Raw genomic sequence first — 14430 nt, forward strand, 5'->3', positions numbered from 1 at the left:
TGTGATGAGGTGGTGTGTGTGTGACGAGGTGGTGTGTGTGTGCGTGTGTTACAAGGTGGTTTGTGTGACGAGGTGGTGTGTGTGTGACGAGGTAGTGTGTGTGTGTAACGAGGTGGTGTGTGCGTGACGAGGTGGTGTGTGTGCGTGTGTTACGAGGTGGTGTGTGTGACGAGATGGTGTGTGTGTGACGAGGTGGTGTGTGATGAGGTGGTGTATGTGTGTGTGACGAGGTGGTGTGTGTGTGACGAGGTGGTGTGTGTGACGAGGTGGTGTGTGACGAGGTGGTGTGTGTGTGACGAGGTGGTGTGTGTGACGAGGTGGTGTGTGTGACGAGGTGGTGTGTGTGACGAGGTGGTGTGTGTGTGACGAGGTGGTGTGTGACGAGGTGGTGTGTGTGTGGCGAGGTGGTGTGTGTGACGAGGTGGTGTGTGTGACGAGGTGGTGTGTGTGTGACGAGGTGGTGTGTGTGACGAGGTGGTGTGTGTGACGAGGTGGTGTGTGTGTGTGACGAGGTGGTGTGTGTGACGAGGTGGTGTGTGTGACGAGGTGGTGTGTGTGTGACGAGGTGGTGTGTGTGACGAGGTGGTGTGTGTGACGAGGTGGTGTGTGTGACGAGGTGGTATGTGTGTGACGAGGTGGTGTGTGACGAGGTGGGGGTCTCACGGGCTGCACTCTCGTATTTGCGAGGAGTCTTCACTCCGCCCCGCAGGAACTCCACAGCCACGCGGAGCAACTCGAGGGACACTGCCGGGCACACAGACAAAGCAACCCCGTGTAGCCTCTCACAGACTGCAGGGGCAAGTGCTGTTAGCGAGTAGCTCACACAAAGACACAGACAAAGATCCCCCGTGTAGCCTCTAACAGGCTGTAGGGCCAAGTGCTGTTAGCTCGCACCACACACACAGACACAGACAAAGATCCCCCGTGTAGCCTCTCACAGGCTGTAGGGGCAAGTGCTGTTAGCGAGCAGCTCACACACAGACACAGACAAAGCTCCCCCGTGTAGCCTCTAAGAGACTGTAGGGGCAAGTGCTGTTAGCGAGTAGCTCACACACAGACAAAGCTCCTCCGTGTAGCCTCTCACAGGCTGTAGGGGCAAGTGCTGTTAGCGAGCAGCTCACACAAAGACACAGACAAAGATCCCCCGTGTAGCCTCTAACAGGCTGTAGGGCCAAGTGCTGTTAGCTCGCACCACACACACAGACACAGACAAAGATCCCCCGTGTAGCCTCTCACAGGCTGTAGGGGCAAGTGCTGTTAGTGGCTAGCAGCTCACACAGACAAAGTTCCCCCGTGTAGCCTCTCACAGACAGTAGGGGCAAGTGCTGTTAGTGGGTAGCAGCTCACACACAGACAAAGCTCCCCCGTGTAGCCTCTCACAGACAGTAGGGGCAAGTGCTGTTAGCGAGCTGCTCACACACAAAGCTCCCCCGTGTAGCCTCTAACAGGCTATAGGGGCAAGTGCTGTTAGCGAGTAGCAGCAGCACCCTGTGAAGGCTACCGGCACTGTGAGCACACACAGAGGGGGTGGGTGGCCAGCACCACGCCCGGCCGCCTTTGTCTCCCCAGTGGCGATGTTTTACTACACAACACAGCACCGGGTAACTCATTTGAGGCTGAGTCGACCTAGGGGAGGCCCGGGACCGGTTCAGATAATCGTCACTGGCGGTGTTGGCCGTGAGCGGGAATCGAACTTGGGTCTCCGGGTTCATAGCGCAGCGTAGCACTAACCGCTGCGCCACCGCTCCCCATCGCACACACACCTCATCACACACCTCATCACTCTCACACAACAAGAACAACAACAACCGCCATTCGCCACTAAGTGGCGGTGAAGTCAGCACGACGCTTGTGCCAGGCCATGTGCACCCTGAGGCCACGTGAAGTGTCGAACGCCCGCTGGCAGGAGGTCACGGGGCAGACCCAGGTGCCACGGGTCGACTGACTGAGATGACTGGCTGATGCACCACCTGTGCCCCCTACTGTGCCAACCTGCTGTGCTTTAGCCACCCGGCGCCCCGCTCGTTGTTGTGAGCGTCGCTCCTCCGCCCTCCGTTGTTGTTGGAGGGCGACTGCCTCCAACTGCCCAGTAGCGTCCTTCACGAGCCTCCTCCACAGAGGCCGATCTTGACACCGCTGGTACCAGTCATCGGCAAGTCCACTCAGCTCCACGTCCTCCTGTACCACATCACTCCATCTCTTCTCTAGCCCGTGCCGCGCCCGTTTAGCCCCCTCGATCCGGCCGAACAGAAGCTGTTTAAGCATGCGGTGGCTGGGCATGCGGGCTACATGACCCAGCCAACGCAGCCTTGCCTGCCGGAGGAGCTCACTGATGGGACCTTGCCCAGATCTTGCAAGAATTTGTGAGCTCCTCACACAATCCAGCCTGGTTAAACCCAGGATGGATCATAGGCAGGCCAGCCTAAATGTTTCTAACCGGCGAAGATGCTCCATTAGGGGGGTCCACGTTTCGCAAGCGTAGAGAAGGGAGGGCATGACTGTGGCCGAGAAGACCCGAAGCTTCATGTGGAGCGACAGACCAGGTAGCTTCCACACAGCGTTACGCAACCTATGAAAAGATATTGCCGCTCGACTGATTCCGAGTGAGACCTCTACTGTCAAACCAGAGCCGGTCATAAGCACACCGCCCAGGTATGGGAAACTCTCCACTCTCTCCACAACTGCGCCATCACCAATTGTGAGTTGTGGGGGTGGAGTGCCCGATGGTACAAAATACCCAGGCAGGTGCTTAGGTTTTGGTGGGGCTGATGGTAAGGCCCCACCTCTTAGTGGCAAGCTCCAGGTTCAGCAGCAGCACCTCCACCTCTTCCTCTGAGTGAGCAGCAATTACCAGATCATCGTCATACATAACGTGGTTGAGCAATAGGGAGGCCATCCCTTGACCGCACCCGGGCATCAATCAGCCTCCCATTGTATCTGTACCGGAGGGAAATTCCTCCGGTACAGCTATTCAAGGCTTCACACACACCACGTCACACACACACCTAGTAACTCACCCATCACTCCCTCTCACACTGACCTCGGCACACACACAACACTCACCTCGTAACACACACAACACTCACCTCGTCACACGCTCTCTCACCTCGTCACACACAACACTCACCTCGTCACACACACAACACTCACCATCGGTCTGGAGGCGTGCGAGGAGAGACACGTTCTCCTTGTGCTCCTCACACACCTCGTCACACTCTCTCACACCTCGTCACGCCCTCTAACACCTCGTCACAATCTCTCACACCTCGTCCCACTCACCTCGTCACACTCTCTCACACCTCGTCACACTCTCTCTCACCTCGTCACACTCTCTCACACCTCGTCACACTCTCTCTCACCTCGTCACACTCTCTCACACCTCGTCGCACTCACCTCGTCACACTCTCTCACACCTCGTCACACTCTCAAACCTCGTCACACTCTCTCACATCTCGTCACACTCTCTCACACCTCGTCACACTCACCTCGTCGCACTCACCTCGTCACACTCTCTCACACCTCGTCACACTCTCCCACACCTCGTCACACTCTCCCACACCTCGTTACACTCTCTCACACCTCGTCACACTCTCTCACACCTCGTCACGCCCTCTAACACCTCGTCACACTCTCTCACAAGTCGTCACACTCTCTCACACCTCGTCACACTCTCACCTCGTCACACTCTCTCACACCTTGTCACACTCTCTCTCACCTCGTCACACTCTCTCTCACCTCGTCACACTCTCTCACACCTTGTCACACTCTCTCACACCTCGTCACACTATCTCACACCTCGTCACACTCTCTCACACCTCGTCACACTCTCTCACACCTCGTCACACTCTCTCACACCTCGTCACACTCTCTCACACCTCGTCACACTCACCTCGTCACACCCTCTCACACCTCGTCACACTCTCTCACACCTCGTCACTCTCTCTCACACCTCGTCACACTCTCTAACACCTCGTCACACTCTCTCACACCTCGTCACACTCTCTCACACCTCGTCACACCCTCTCACACCTCGTCGCACTCTCTCACACCTCGTCACACCATCTCACACCTCGTCACACCCTCTCACACCTCGTCACACTCTCTTACACCTCGTCACTCTCTAACACCTAGTCACACTCTCTCACACCTCGTCACACCCTCTCACACCTCGTCACTCTCTCTCACCTCGTCACACCCTCTAACACCTCGTCACACTCTCTCACACCTCGTCACACCCTCTAACACCTCGTCACACTCTCTCACACCTCGTCACACTCTCTCACACCTCGTCACACCCTCTCACACCTTGTCACAATCTCTCACACCTCGTCACACCCTCTAACACCTCGTCACACTCTCTCACACCTCGTCACACTCTCTCACACCTCGTCACACCCTCTCACACCTTGTCACAATCTCTCACACCTCGTCACACCCTCTCACACCTCGTCACAATCTCTCACACCTCGTCACACCCTCTCACACCTCGTCACACTCACCTCGTCACACTCTCTCACACCTCGTCACACCCTCTCACACCTCGTCACTCTCTCTAACACCTCGTCACACTCTCTCACACCTCGTCACACTCTCTCACACCTCGTCACACCCTCTCACACCTCGTCACACTCTCTCACACCTCGTCACACCCTCTCACACCTCGTCACACCCTCTAACACCCCGTCACACGCTCTAACACCTCGTTACACTCTAACACCTCGTCACACTCTCTCACACCTCGTCATACCCTCTCACACCTCGTCACACCCTCTCACACCTCGTCGCACTCTCTCACACCTCGTCGCACTCTCTCACACCTCGTCACACCCTCTCACACCTCGTCACAATCTCTCACACCTCGTCACACCCTCTCACACCTCGTCACACTCACCTCGTCACACCCTCTCACACCTCGTCACACTCTCTCACACCTCGTCACACCCTCTCACACCTCGTCACTCTCTCTCACCTCGTCACACCCTCTAACACCTCGTCACACTCTCTCACACCTCGTCACACTCTCTCACACCTCGTCACACCCTCTCACACCTCGTCACACTCTCTCACACCTCGTCCCACCCTCTCACACCTCGTCACACCCTCTAACACCTCGTCACACGCTCTAACCCCTCGTTACACTCTAACACCTCGTCACACTCTCTCACACCTCGTCATACCCTCTCACACCTCGTCACACCCTCTCACACCTCGTCGCACTCTCTCACACCTCGTCACACCCTCTCACACCTCGTCACACCATCGCACACCTCGTCACACCCTCTAACACCTCGTCACACGCTCTCACACCTCGTCACACTCTCTAACACCTCGTCACACCCTCTCACACCTCGTCACACTCTCTAACACCTCGTCACACTCTCTCACACCTCGTCACACCCTCTCACACCTCGTCACACCCTCTCACACCTCGTCACACTCTCTAACACCTCGTCACACTCTCTCACACCTCGTCACACTCTCTCACACCTCGTCACACTCTCTCACACCTCGTCACACCCTCTCACACCTCGTCACAATCTCTCACACCTCGTCACAATCTCTCACACCTCGTCACACCCTCTCACACCTCGTCACACTCACCTCGTCACACCCTCTGACACCTCGTCACACTCTCTCACACCTCGTCACACTCTCTCACACCTCGTCACACCCTCTCACACCTCGTCACTCTCTCTCACCTCGTCACACCCTCTAACACCTCGTCACACTCTCTCACACCTCGTCACACTCTCTCACACCTCGTCACACCCTCTCACACCTCGTCACACCCTCTAACACCTCGTCACACGCTCTAACACCTCGTTACACTCTAACACCTCGTCACACTCTCTCACACCTCGTCATACCCTCTCACACCTCGTCACACCCTCTCACACCTCGTCGCACTCTCTCACACCTCGTCACACCCTCTCACACCTCATCACACCCTCTCACACCTCGTCACACCATCTAACACCTCGTCACACGCTCTAACACCTCGTTACACTCTAACACCTCGTCACACTCTCTCACACCTCGTCACACCCTCTCACACCTCGTCACACCCTCTCACACCTCGTCACACCCTCTCACACCTCGTCACACTCTCTAACACCTCGTCACACACCTCGTCACACTCTCTAACACCTCGTCACACACCTCGTCACACACACACACACCTCGTCACACCCACCTCGTCACACACACCTCGTCACACACACCTCGTCACACACCTCGTCACACTCACCCTCCGTCTGGAGGCGTGCCAGGAGAGACACGTTCTCCTTGTGCTCCTCACACACCTCGTCACACCCACCTCGTCACACACACCTCGTCACACACACCTCGTCACACACACCTCGTCACACACACACACCTCGTCACACACACCTCGTCACACACACACACCTCGTCACATCCACCTCGTCACACTCACCCTCTGGAGGCGTGCCAGTAGAGACACGTGCTCCTCGTGCTCCTCTCACACCTCGTCACACACACACACCTCGTCACACACCTCGTCACACACACCTCGTCACACACACCTCGTCACATCCACCTCGTCACACTCACCCTCCGTCTGCAGGCGTGCCAGGAGAGACACGTGCTCCTTGTGCTCCTCTCACACCTCCTCACACACACCTCGTCACACACACCTCGTCACACCTCGTCACACTCTCTCACACCTCGTCACACCTCGTCACACACCTCGTCACACTCACCCTCCGTCTTGAGGCGTGCCAGGAGAGACACGTGCTCCTTGTGCTCCTCTCACACCTCGTCACACTCTCTCACACCTCGTCACACACACCTCGTCACGCACCTCGTCACACTCACCCTCTGTCTGGAGGCATGCCAGGAGAGACACGTGCTCCTTGTGCTCCTCTCACACCTCGTCACACACCTCGTCACACACCTCGTCACTCACCCTCTGTCTGGAGGCGTGCCAGGAGAGACACGTGCTCCTTGTGCTCCTCTCACACCTCGTCACACTCTCTCACACCTCGTCACACACACCTCGTCACACACCTCGTCACACTCACCCTCCGTCTGGAGGCGTGCCAGGAGAGACACGTGCTCCTTGTGCTCCTCTCACACCTCGTCACACTCTCACACACCTCGTCACACACACCTCGTCACACTCACCCTCCGTCTGGAGGCGTGCCAGGAGAGACACGTGCTCCTTGTGCTCCTCTCACACCTCGTCACACACACACACCTCGTCACACACCTCGTCACACTCACCCTCCGTCTGGAGGCGTGCCAGGAGAGACACGTGCTCCTTGTGCTCCTCCGACAGCAGCACCAGCATCTTCTCGGACGCTTCCACGGCGACTGCGATGACACACGAGGGACAGTGAGCCACTGGGATTGTCGACATTTTATTTCACTCACTCCGTCTGTTGTTGTTGTTGTTGTTGATGTATCCTCTAATCTTGTAACTCGATTCAAACCCACTTCCCAATGTGGCATCGACTGCAACACTTGGTACACTGATGAAACACTGATGACAATACGATAGTCTTTCATTGAAAATATAAGTTTCAACAATCTTTTTACACGCTTTCTATTAACTCTGTCCGTTGTTGATGTTGTTGATGTCTCCTCAAATCTTGTAACTCGATTCAAACCCACTTCCCAATGTGGCATCGACTGCAACACTTGGTATACTGATGAAACACTGATGACAATACGATATTCTTTCATTGAAAATATAAGTTTCAACAATCTCTTTACACGCTTTCTATTAACTCACTGTCTGTTGTTGATGTTTTTGATGTATCCTCTAATCTTGTAACTCGATTGTAACCCACTTCCCAATGTGCTAGCGACTGCAAAACTCGGTACACTGATGTCACACACCGATGACAATACGATATTCTTTCATTAAAAATATAAGTTTCAACAATCTTTTATACACGCTTTCTATTAACTCACTGTCTGTTGTTGTTGTTGATGTATCGTCAAATCTTGTAACTCGATTGTAACTCACTTCCCAATGTGCTATCGATTGCAAAACTTGGTATACTGATGTCACACTGATGACAGTACGATATTCTATCATAAAAAATAGTAAAATATTTCCTAATAATCTTTTTACACGCTTTCTATTAACTCACTCTGTTGTTGTTGTCGTCTCCATAAATCTTGTAACTCGATTGAAACCCACTTCCCAATGCGCTATCGACTGCAAAACTTGGTATACTGATGAAACACGCCGATGACAATATGATATTCTTTCATTGAAAATATGTTTCAACAATCTCTTTACACGCTTTCTATTAACTCTGTCCGTTGTTGATGTTGTTGATGTATCCTCTAATCTTGTAACTCGATTGAAACTCACTTCCCAATGTGCTAGCGACTGCAAAACTCGGTACACTGATGTCACACACCGATGACAATACGATATTCTTTCATTAAAAATATAAGTTTCAACAATCTTTTTTACATGCTTTCTATTAACTCTGTCCGTTGTTGTTGTTGTATCGTCAAATCTTGTAACTCGATTGTAACCCACTTCCCAATGTGCTAGCGACTGCAAACTTGGTATACTGATGTCACACTGATGACAATACGATATTCTATCATTAAAAATGTTTCAACAATCTTTTTACACGCTTTCTATTAACTCACTGTCTATTGTTGTTGTTGATGTATCGTCAAATCTTGTAACTCGATTGTAACTCACTTCCCAATGTGCTATCGACTGCAAAACTTGGTATACTGATGTCACACTGATGACAATACGAGATTCTATCATAAAAAATAGTAAAATATTTCCTAATAATCTTTTTACACGCTTTCTATTAACTCACTCTGTCCGTTGTTGATGTATCGTCAAATCTTGTAACTCAATTGTAACCCACATCCCAATGTGCTATCGACTGCAAAACTTGGTATACTGATGTAACACTGATGACAATACGATATTCTATCATAAAACAAATTAAACATTCTTTTTTATTCATAATAAAGGTTTTTAGGTTAGATCGCGTTATTTATAAATGTGTCGTAACCCTCCACCACCCGACACGGCCAATCAGCAAAATAATGTGTCACGTTGACAAAAGACAAATGAGTTCACTACTTTAGCCCACCGGTGTGTTGAAGAGTGAATCCACAACATTTACAGTCTGAATATGACGTTTCGCTGGTAATAACATTACATCCAGCCCGATGATGCTGGATGTAATTACCAGCGAAACGTCGAACTACTCAAACTGTGAATGTTGTGGATTCACTCTTCAACACACCACCGGTATGGGGCTAAAGTAGTGAACTATTTTTGTCTTTTGTCAACGTGACACTTTATTTTTGCCGATTGGCCGTGTCGGGTGGTGGAGGGTTACGACACATTTATAAATAACGCGATCTAACTAAAAAAAAACCCTTTATTATGAATAACATTGGTCGCGAAAGCCTTCTACGTGTTAAAACATATTTTTTTATTATGTCATGTTTCGGCTTGGGTGTAATTGCCCCTTACGTTGCGTGGAAAGCTTCGGGGCCACTTACTGGAGTCGTGGAGTTCTTACATTACTAGCACGGTACATTTCATTAAAGCGTGTTTAAAAAAAAAGTGTTTTTGTTAATATTACTTATCTCCATATATATAAACGGCAGAGTTGTGAATGTGTCTGTCTGTTCAAAATGTTTAGCGTACTTCCCGACATGCAACAAACTTGAAATTTGCCATGTGGGTACTTTCCAGAGTGTACACCATGCACAAATTATTAAAATACAATTAAAATATACTTTTGTGGTTTTTTTTCGAGGTAGGGGGAACTCAATAATGCATCTATTTTTTGCACGGCAAGTGAGCTGTGACGTCAAATCTGTCACGTGACCCGCGCATGTGGAAGCGTAACGCATTGTAGTGTAGTGGTTAGCGTGCTGTCTGTCTGTGTATCTGTCTGTGTGTGTGGGTGTGTGTGTATCTGTGTGTGTGTATACGTGGGTGTGTGTGTGTGTATCTGTGTGTGTATCTGTGTGTCACTGTGTGTCACTGTGTGTGTGGGGGGAGCGGTAGCGTAGTGGTTAGCACGCTGTCTGTGTGTGTATCTGTCTGTGTGTGTGGGTGTGTGTGTATCTGTGTGTGTGTGTATACGTGGGTGTGTGTGTCTGTGTGTATCTGTGTGTGTGTATCTGTGTGTATCTGTGTGTGTGGGTGTCTGTGTGTGTCTGTGTGTGTGTATCTGTGTGTGTGTCTGTGTATACGTGGGTGTGTGTATCTGTCTGTGTATCTGTGCGTGTGTGTGAATATCTGTGTGTGTCTGTGTGTGTATCTGTGTGTGTGTATACGTGGGTGTATCTGTGTGTGTGTATCTGTGTGTGTGTATCTGTGTGTGTGTATCTGTGTATCCGTGTGTGTGTGTGTATCTGTGTGTATTTGTGTGTATCTGTGTGTGTACCTGTGTGTGTGTGTGTATCTGGGTGTGTGTGTATCTCTGTGTGTGTGTATCTGTGAGTGTGTGTCTGTGTGTGTATCTGTGTGTCTGTGTGTGTATCTGTCTGTGTGTATCTGTCTGTGTGTATCTGTGTGTGTGTCTGTGTGTGTATCTGTGTGTCTGTGTGTGTGTCTGTGTGTGTATCTGTGTGTCTGTGTGTGTGTCTGTGTGTGTATCTGTGTGTCTGTGTGTGTATCTGTCTGTGTGTATCTGTGTGTGTATCTCTGTGTGTGTATCTGTGAGTGTGTCTGTGTGTGTATCTGTGAGTGTGTCTGTGTGTGTATCTGTGTGTCTGTGTGTGTATCTGTCTGTGTGTATCTGTCTGTGTGTATCTGTCTGTGTCTATCTGTGTGTGTATCTGTGTGTGTGTATACGTGGGTGTGTGTATCTGTGTGTGTGTGTCTGTGTGTGTGTAGCGGTTAGCGCTACGCCGCGCTACGAACCCGGCGACCCGAGTTCGGTTCCCGCTCACGGCCAACACCGGTGACGATCACTTCAACCGGTCGTGGGCCTGCCCTAGGTCGACTCAGCCTCAAACGAGTAACTGCTGTGGTGTGTGAACATCGCCACTGGGGAGACAAAGGCGGCCGGGCGTGGTGAATCCAAGTCCCGGGCGAAGCCGTGTAGTAACAGCTAGTTCGGTATAACCACGCGGCTCTTGACTCTTGGCCAACCGCAACAAAAACACAAAAACATGAACGAGAATAAACATATTCTTGGTTTTTATATTCTTAGTTTTTTCGGTAAAGTCACGTTGAAGAGAAACAACAAAATAATAAAATATATATAAAACAATAAAAAATTCTCACGACGTTTCGACCATAACTCAAACGGTCATCTTCACACACCTGAAGATGACCGTTTGAGTTATGGTCGAAACGTCGTGAGAATTTTTTATTGTTTTATATATATTTTATTATTTTGTTGTTTCTCTTCAACGTGACTTTACCGAAAAAACTAAGAATATGAATTACTGCAGTCACGAAAGCTTTAAATCAAAATTTATATTCTTGGTTCTTTCGGTAAAGTCACCACGTAGAAGGGAAACAATAAAATAATACTATATAAAGCAATAAAATTCTCACGACGTTTCGACTGCAACACAAGCAGTCATCGTCAGGTGTGAAAACGAACGGGAAGATTTATTTTTAAGCGTTAGCACCACGGACAGCGATTTGACAGTTTGTTTAGATGGACGAGTCCATCTATGTTCGGAAAAGAACACAGATGGGCGATTCCATCTATGTTAGGAAAAGAACACAGATGGACGAGTCCATCTATGTTCGGAGAAGAACACAGATGGACGAGTCCATCTATGTTCGGAAAAGAACACATATGGACGAGTCCATCTATGTTCGGAAAAGAACACAGATGGACGAGTCCATCTATGTTCGGAAAAGAACACAGATGGACGAGTCCATCTATGTTCGGAAAAGAACACAGATGGACGAGTCCATCTATGTTGGACGAGTCCATATATGTTCGGAAAAGAACACAGATGGACGAGTCCATCTATGTTTGGAGAAGAACAGATGGACGAGTCCATCTATGTTCGGAGAAGACCACAGATGGGGGAAAAACAGCAAAGTCGTCCAGAAAATTATTTTTTAAAACTTTTTTTAAAGAACACGCTTTTATAAAATGTACCGTACTAGTAATGGAAGACTCCTGGAAGGTTGCCCCGAAGCTTGCGACAACGTAAGGGGACCGTGGGCAATTACAGCCAACGTGAGTTGAGCGTGGACAATTAAGGGCCAAGCCGAAACATCTTACGTGTAAAAAAAAGATTGTTTAATAAAGTATTCATTTTATGTTTAATGGTAGAATATCGTATTGTCATCAGTGTGGTTCATCAGTATACCAAGTTTGCAGTCGATAGCACATTGGGAAGAGGGTTAACGTTGAATTACAAGATTTGAGGATACTACAATAACACAGAGTGAGTTAAATGAAAGCGTGCAAAATAGTAAAAAGCTCCCCCGTGTAGCCTCTAACAGACTGTAGGGGCAAGTGCTGTTAGCGAGCAGCTCACACACAGACAAAGCTCCCCCGTGTAGCCTCTAACAGACTGTAGGGGCAAGTGCTGTTAGCGAGCAGCTCACACACAGGCAAAGATCCCCCGTGTAGCCTCTAACAGACAGTAAGGGCAAGTGCTGTTAGCGAGCAGCTCACACACAAAGCTCCCCCGTGTACCCTCTATCAGACAGTAGGGGCAAGTGCTGTTAGTGGATAGCAGCGCTACACAGGCAAAGCTCCCCCGTGTAGCCTCTAACAGGCTGTCGGGGCAAGTGCTGCTAGCGAGCAGCACCCTACGAAGGCTACCGGCAACTGTGGTACACACAGAGGGGACACGGAGGGGGTGTTGTGACCAGCAGCACCACGCCCGGCCGCCTTTGTCTCCCCAGTGGAGATGATTTACTGCGCGCACACGCACACAACGGGGTTCTTCTTACCGTTAGCTCCGAGTAAGTAATCGCTGTGTAAACAACAACAAAAACCACACGCACGCAAGACAGAGGAGGTCGTTATAACAACAGTAATAGCTGTTGTTGTTGTTGCTGTTATTGTTTTATAATCGAATCAAATGAAATAACGGAGGAGCGATTTTGAAACTTTGACAGCTGCGAGTCACTTCCGCCATCTGCGCCGGCCCAAACGGATATCCGGTTTGGTCTCTGTCACGTGGTCGCTGTCGTCCCCCCCCCCCCAAAACACCCCCCCCCCCACTAGCTCCCATCACGTGGTGTCGATACCCCCCCCACATCCCCCCACTAGCCCCCATCACGTGGTGCCGATACCCCCCCCCACATCCCCCCACTAGCCCCCATCACGTGGTGTCGATACCCCCCCCCAAATCCCTCCACTAGCCACCATCACGTGGTGTCGATACCCCCCCCCACTAGCCCCCATCACGTAGTGTCGATACCCCCCCCACTAGCCCCCATCACGTGGTGTCGATACCCCCCACCACATCCCCCAACTAGCCCCCACCACGTGGTGTCGATACCCGCCCACCACATCCCCCCACTAGCCCCCATCACGTGGTGTCGATACCCCCCCCACATCCCCCCACTAGCCCCCATCACGTGGTGTCGATACCCCCCCCCCCACCACATCCCCCCACTAGCCCCCATCACGTGGTGTCGATACCCCCCCCACCACTAGCCCCCATCACGTGGTCTCTAAACGAGGACTGAACGATTTGATGAAAATATTAAATTGCGATTTTTCTGACAGATATTGCGATTTGATTTGCGATTAAAAAAAATTTTAAGTCAAGCTTCAGTTCAATATTCACTGTGTAATCGATTTAAAACACGTGATGGAGCATTACCACGTGATACCATCAAATTATGAACTGTACTCTTTGGTTCTATTGGGTAAAGTCACCACGTAGGTGAAGATAAAATAACAAAAAAAATCACGACGTTTCGGCCACAACACAAGCGGCCTTCATCAGGTGAAGGGACGAGACTGTCTGGAGGACAGCGCTGGAGTGGAAGAAGCCACGCTCAGATCACGACCTTTAAGCTGTGTGAGAAGATAAAGACCACGCGCCTTGACAAAGGAATTAGCATAGAATTTAGTATTGAAATGGCTCATTGAAATATACTTTAACTTAGCTATTTGGATCCTAGCAGTCACGAAAGCTTTAAATCTAGAAATTATGAACTGCTCTATGTATTCTAATGCAAGGATGAGAATTTAAAATAAATTAATTGCTTCCAACATGTATTTATTTAAAAAATGTTTTAATTGAAATAGAACAATCAAACATAGAACAATTGTTAAGTTAGTTAAATAAATAAACTTGAAATAATAAAATAATAATAAAACAATCGCTAAAAAATCGCAAGCCTTTGCGATTTACTAATCGCGTTGTTTTAAATTGCGATTTCGATTTGAAATCGATTAATAATCGTTAAGCCCGAGTCTGTACCACCCCCCACCACATCCCCCTCTTCATCACGTGGTGTCG

At 50.1% G+C, this 14430-nt stretch overlaps 1 protein-coding gene across 4 annotated transcripts in view; it reads right to left on the reverse strand.

The window, feature by feature from the left end:
• Window positions 1–13138, reverse strand: part of COMMD2 (COMM domain containing 2) — a 29052-nt gene extending 15914 nt beyond the window's left edge. The window contains exons 1-4 of one of the 4 annotated variants that reach the window (XM_076056243.1): window positions 12905–13138; window positions 10895–10998; window positions 7246–7335; window positions 664–744 (exon numbers count right to left, since the gene is read on the reverse strand). In XM_076056243.1, coding sequence (XP_075912358.1) covers window positions 664–744; window positions 7246–7312 — 148 coding nt within the window. In that variant the 5' untranslated portion in view covers window positions 7313–7335; window positions 10895–10998; window positions 12905–13138. Of the gene's footprint in view, window positions 1–663; window positions 745–7245; window positions 7336–10894; window positions 11021–12803 lie in introns of all 4 variants that reach the window. The other 3 variants (XM_076056242.1, XM_032979588.2, XM_032979587.2) reach the window with 3 other exon arrangements.
• Window positions 13139–14430: the final 1292 nt, after the last annotated feature.

The sequence above is a fragment of the Petromyzon marinus genome, chromosome 74 (assembly GCF_048934315.1).
Source record: "Petromyzon marinus isolate PM22_M1 ecotype Great Lakes invasive population chromosome 74, UKy_Petmar_22M1.pri1.0, whole genome shotgun sequence".
In the NCBI taxonomy this organism is placed as follows: domain Eukaryota; kingdom Metazoa; phylum Chordata; class Hyperoartia; order Petromyzontiformes; family Petromyzontidae; genus Petromyzon; species Petromyzon marinus.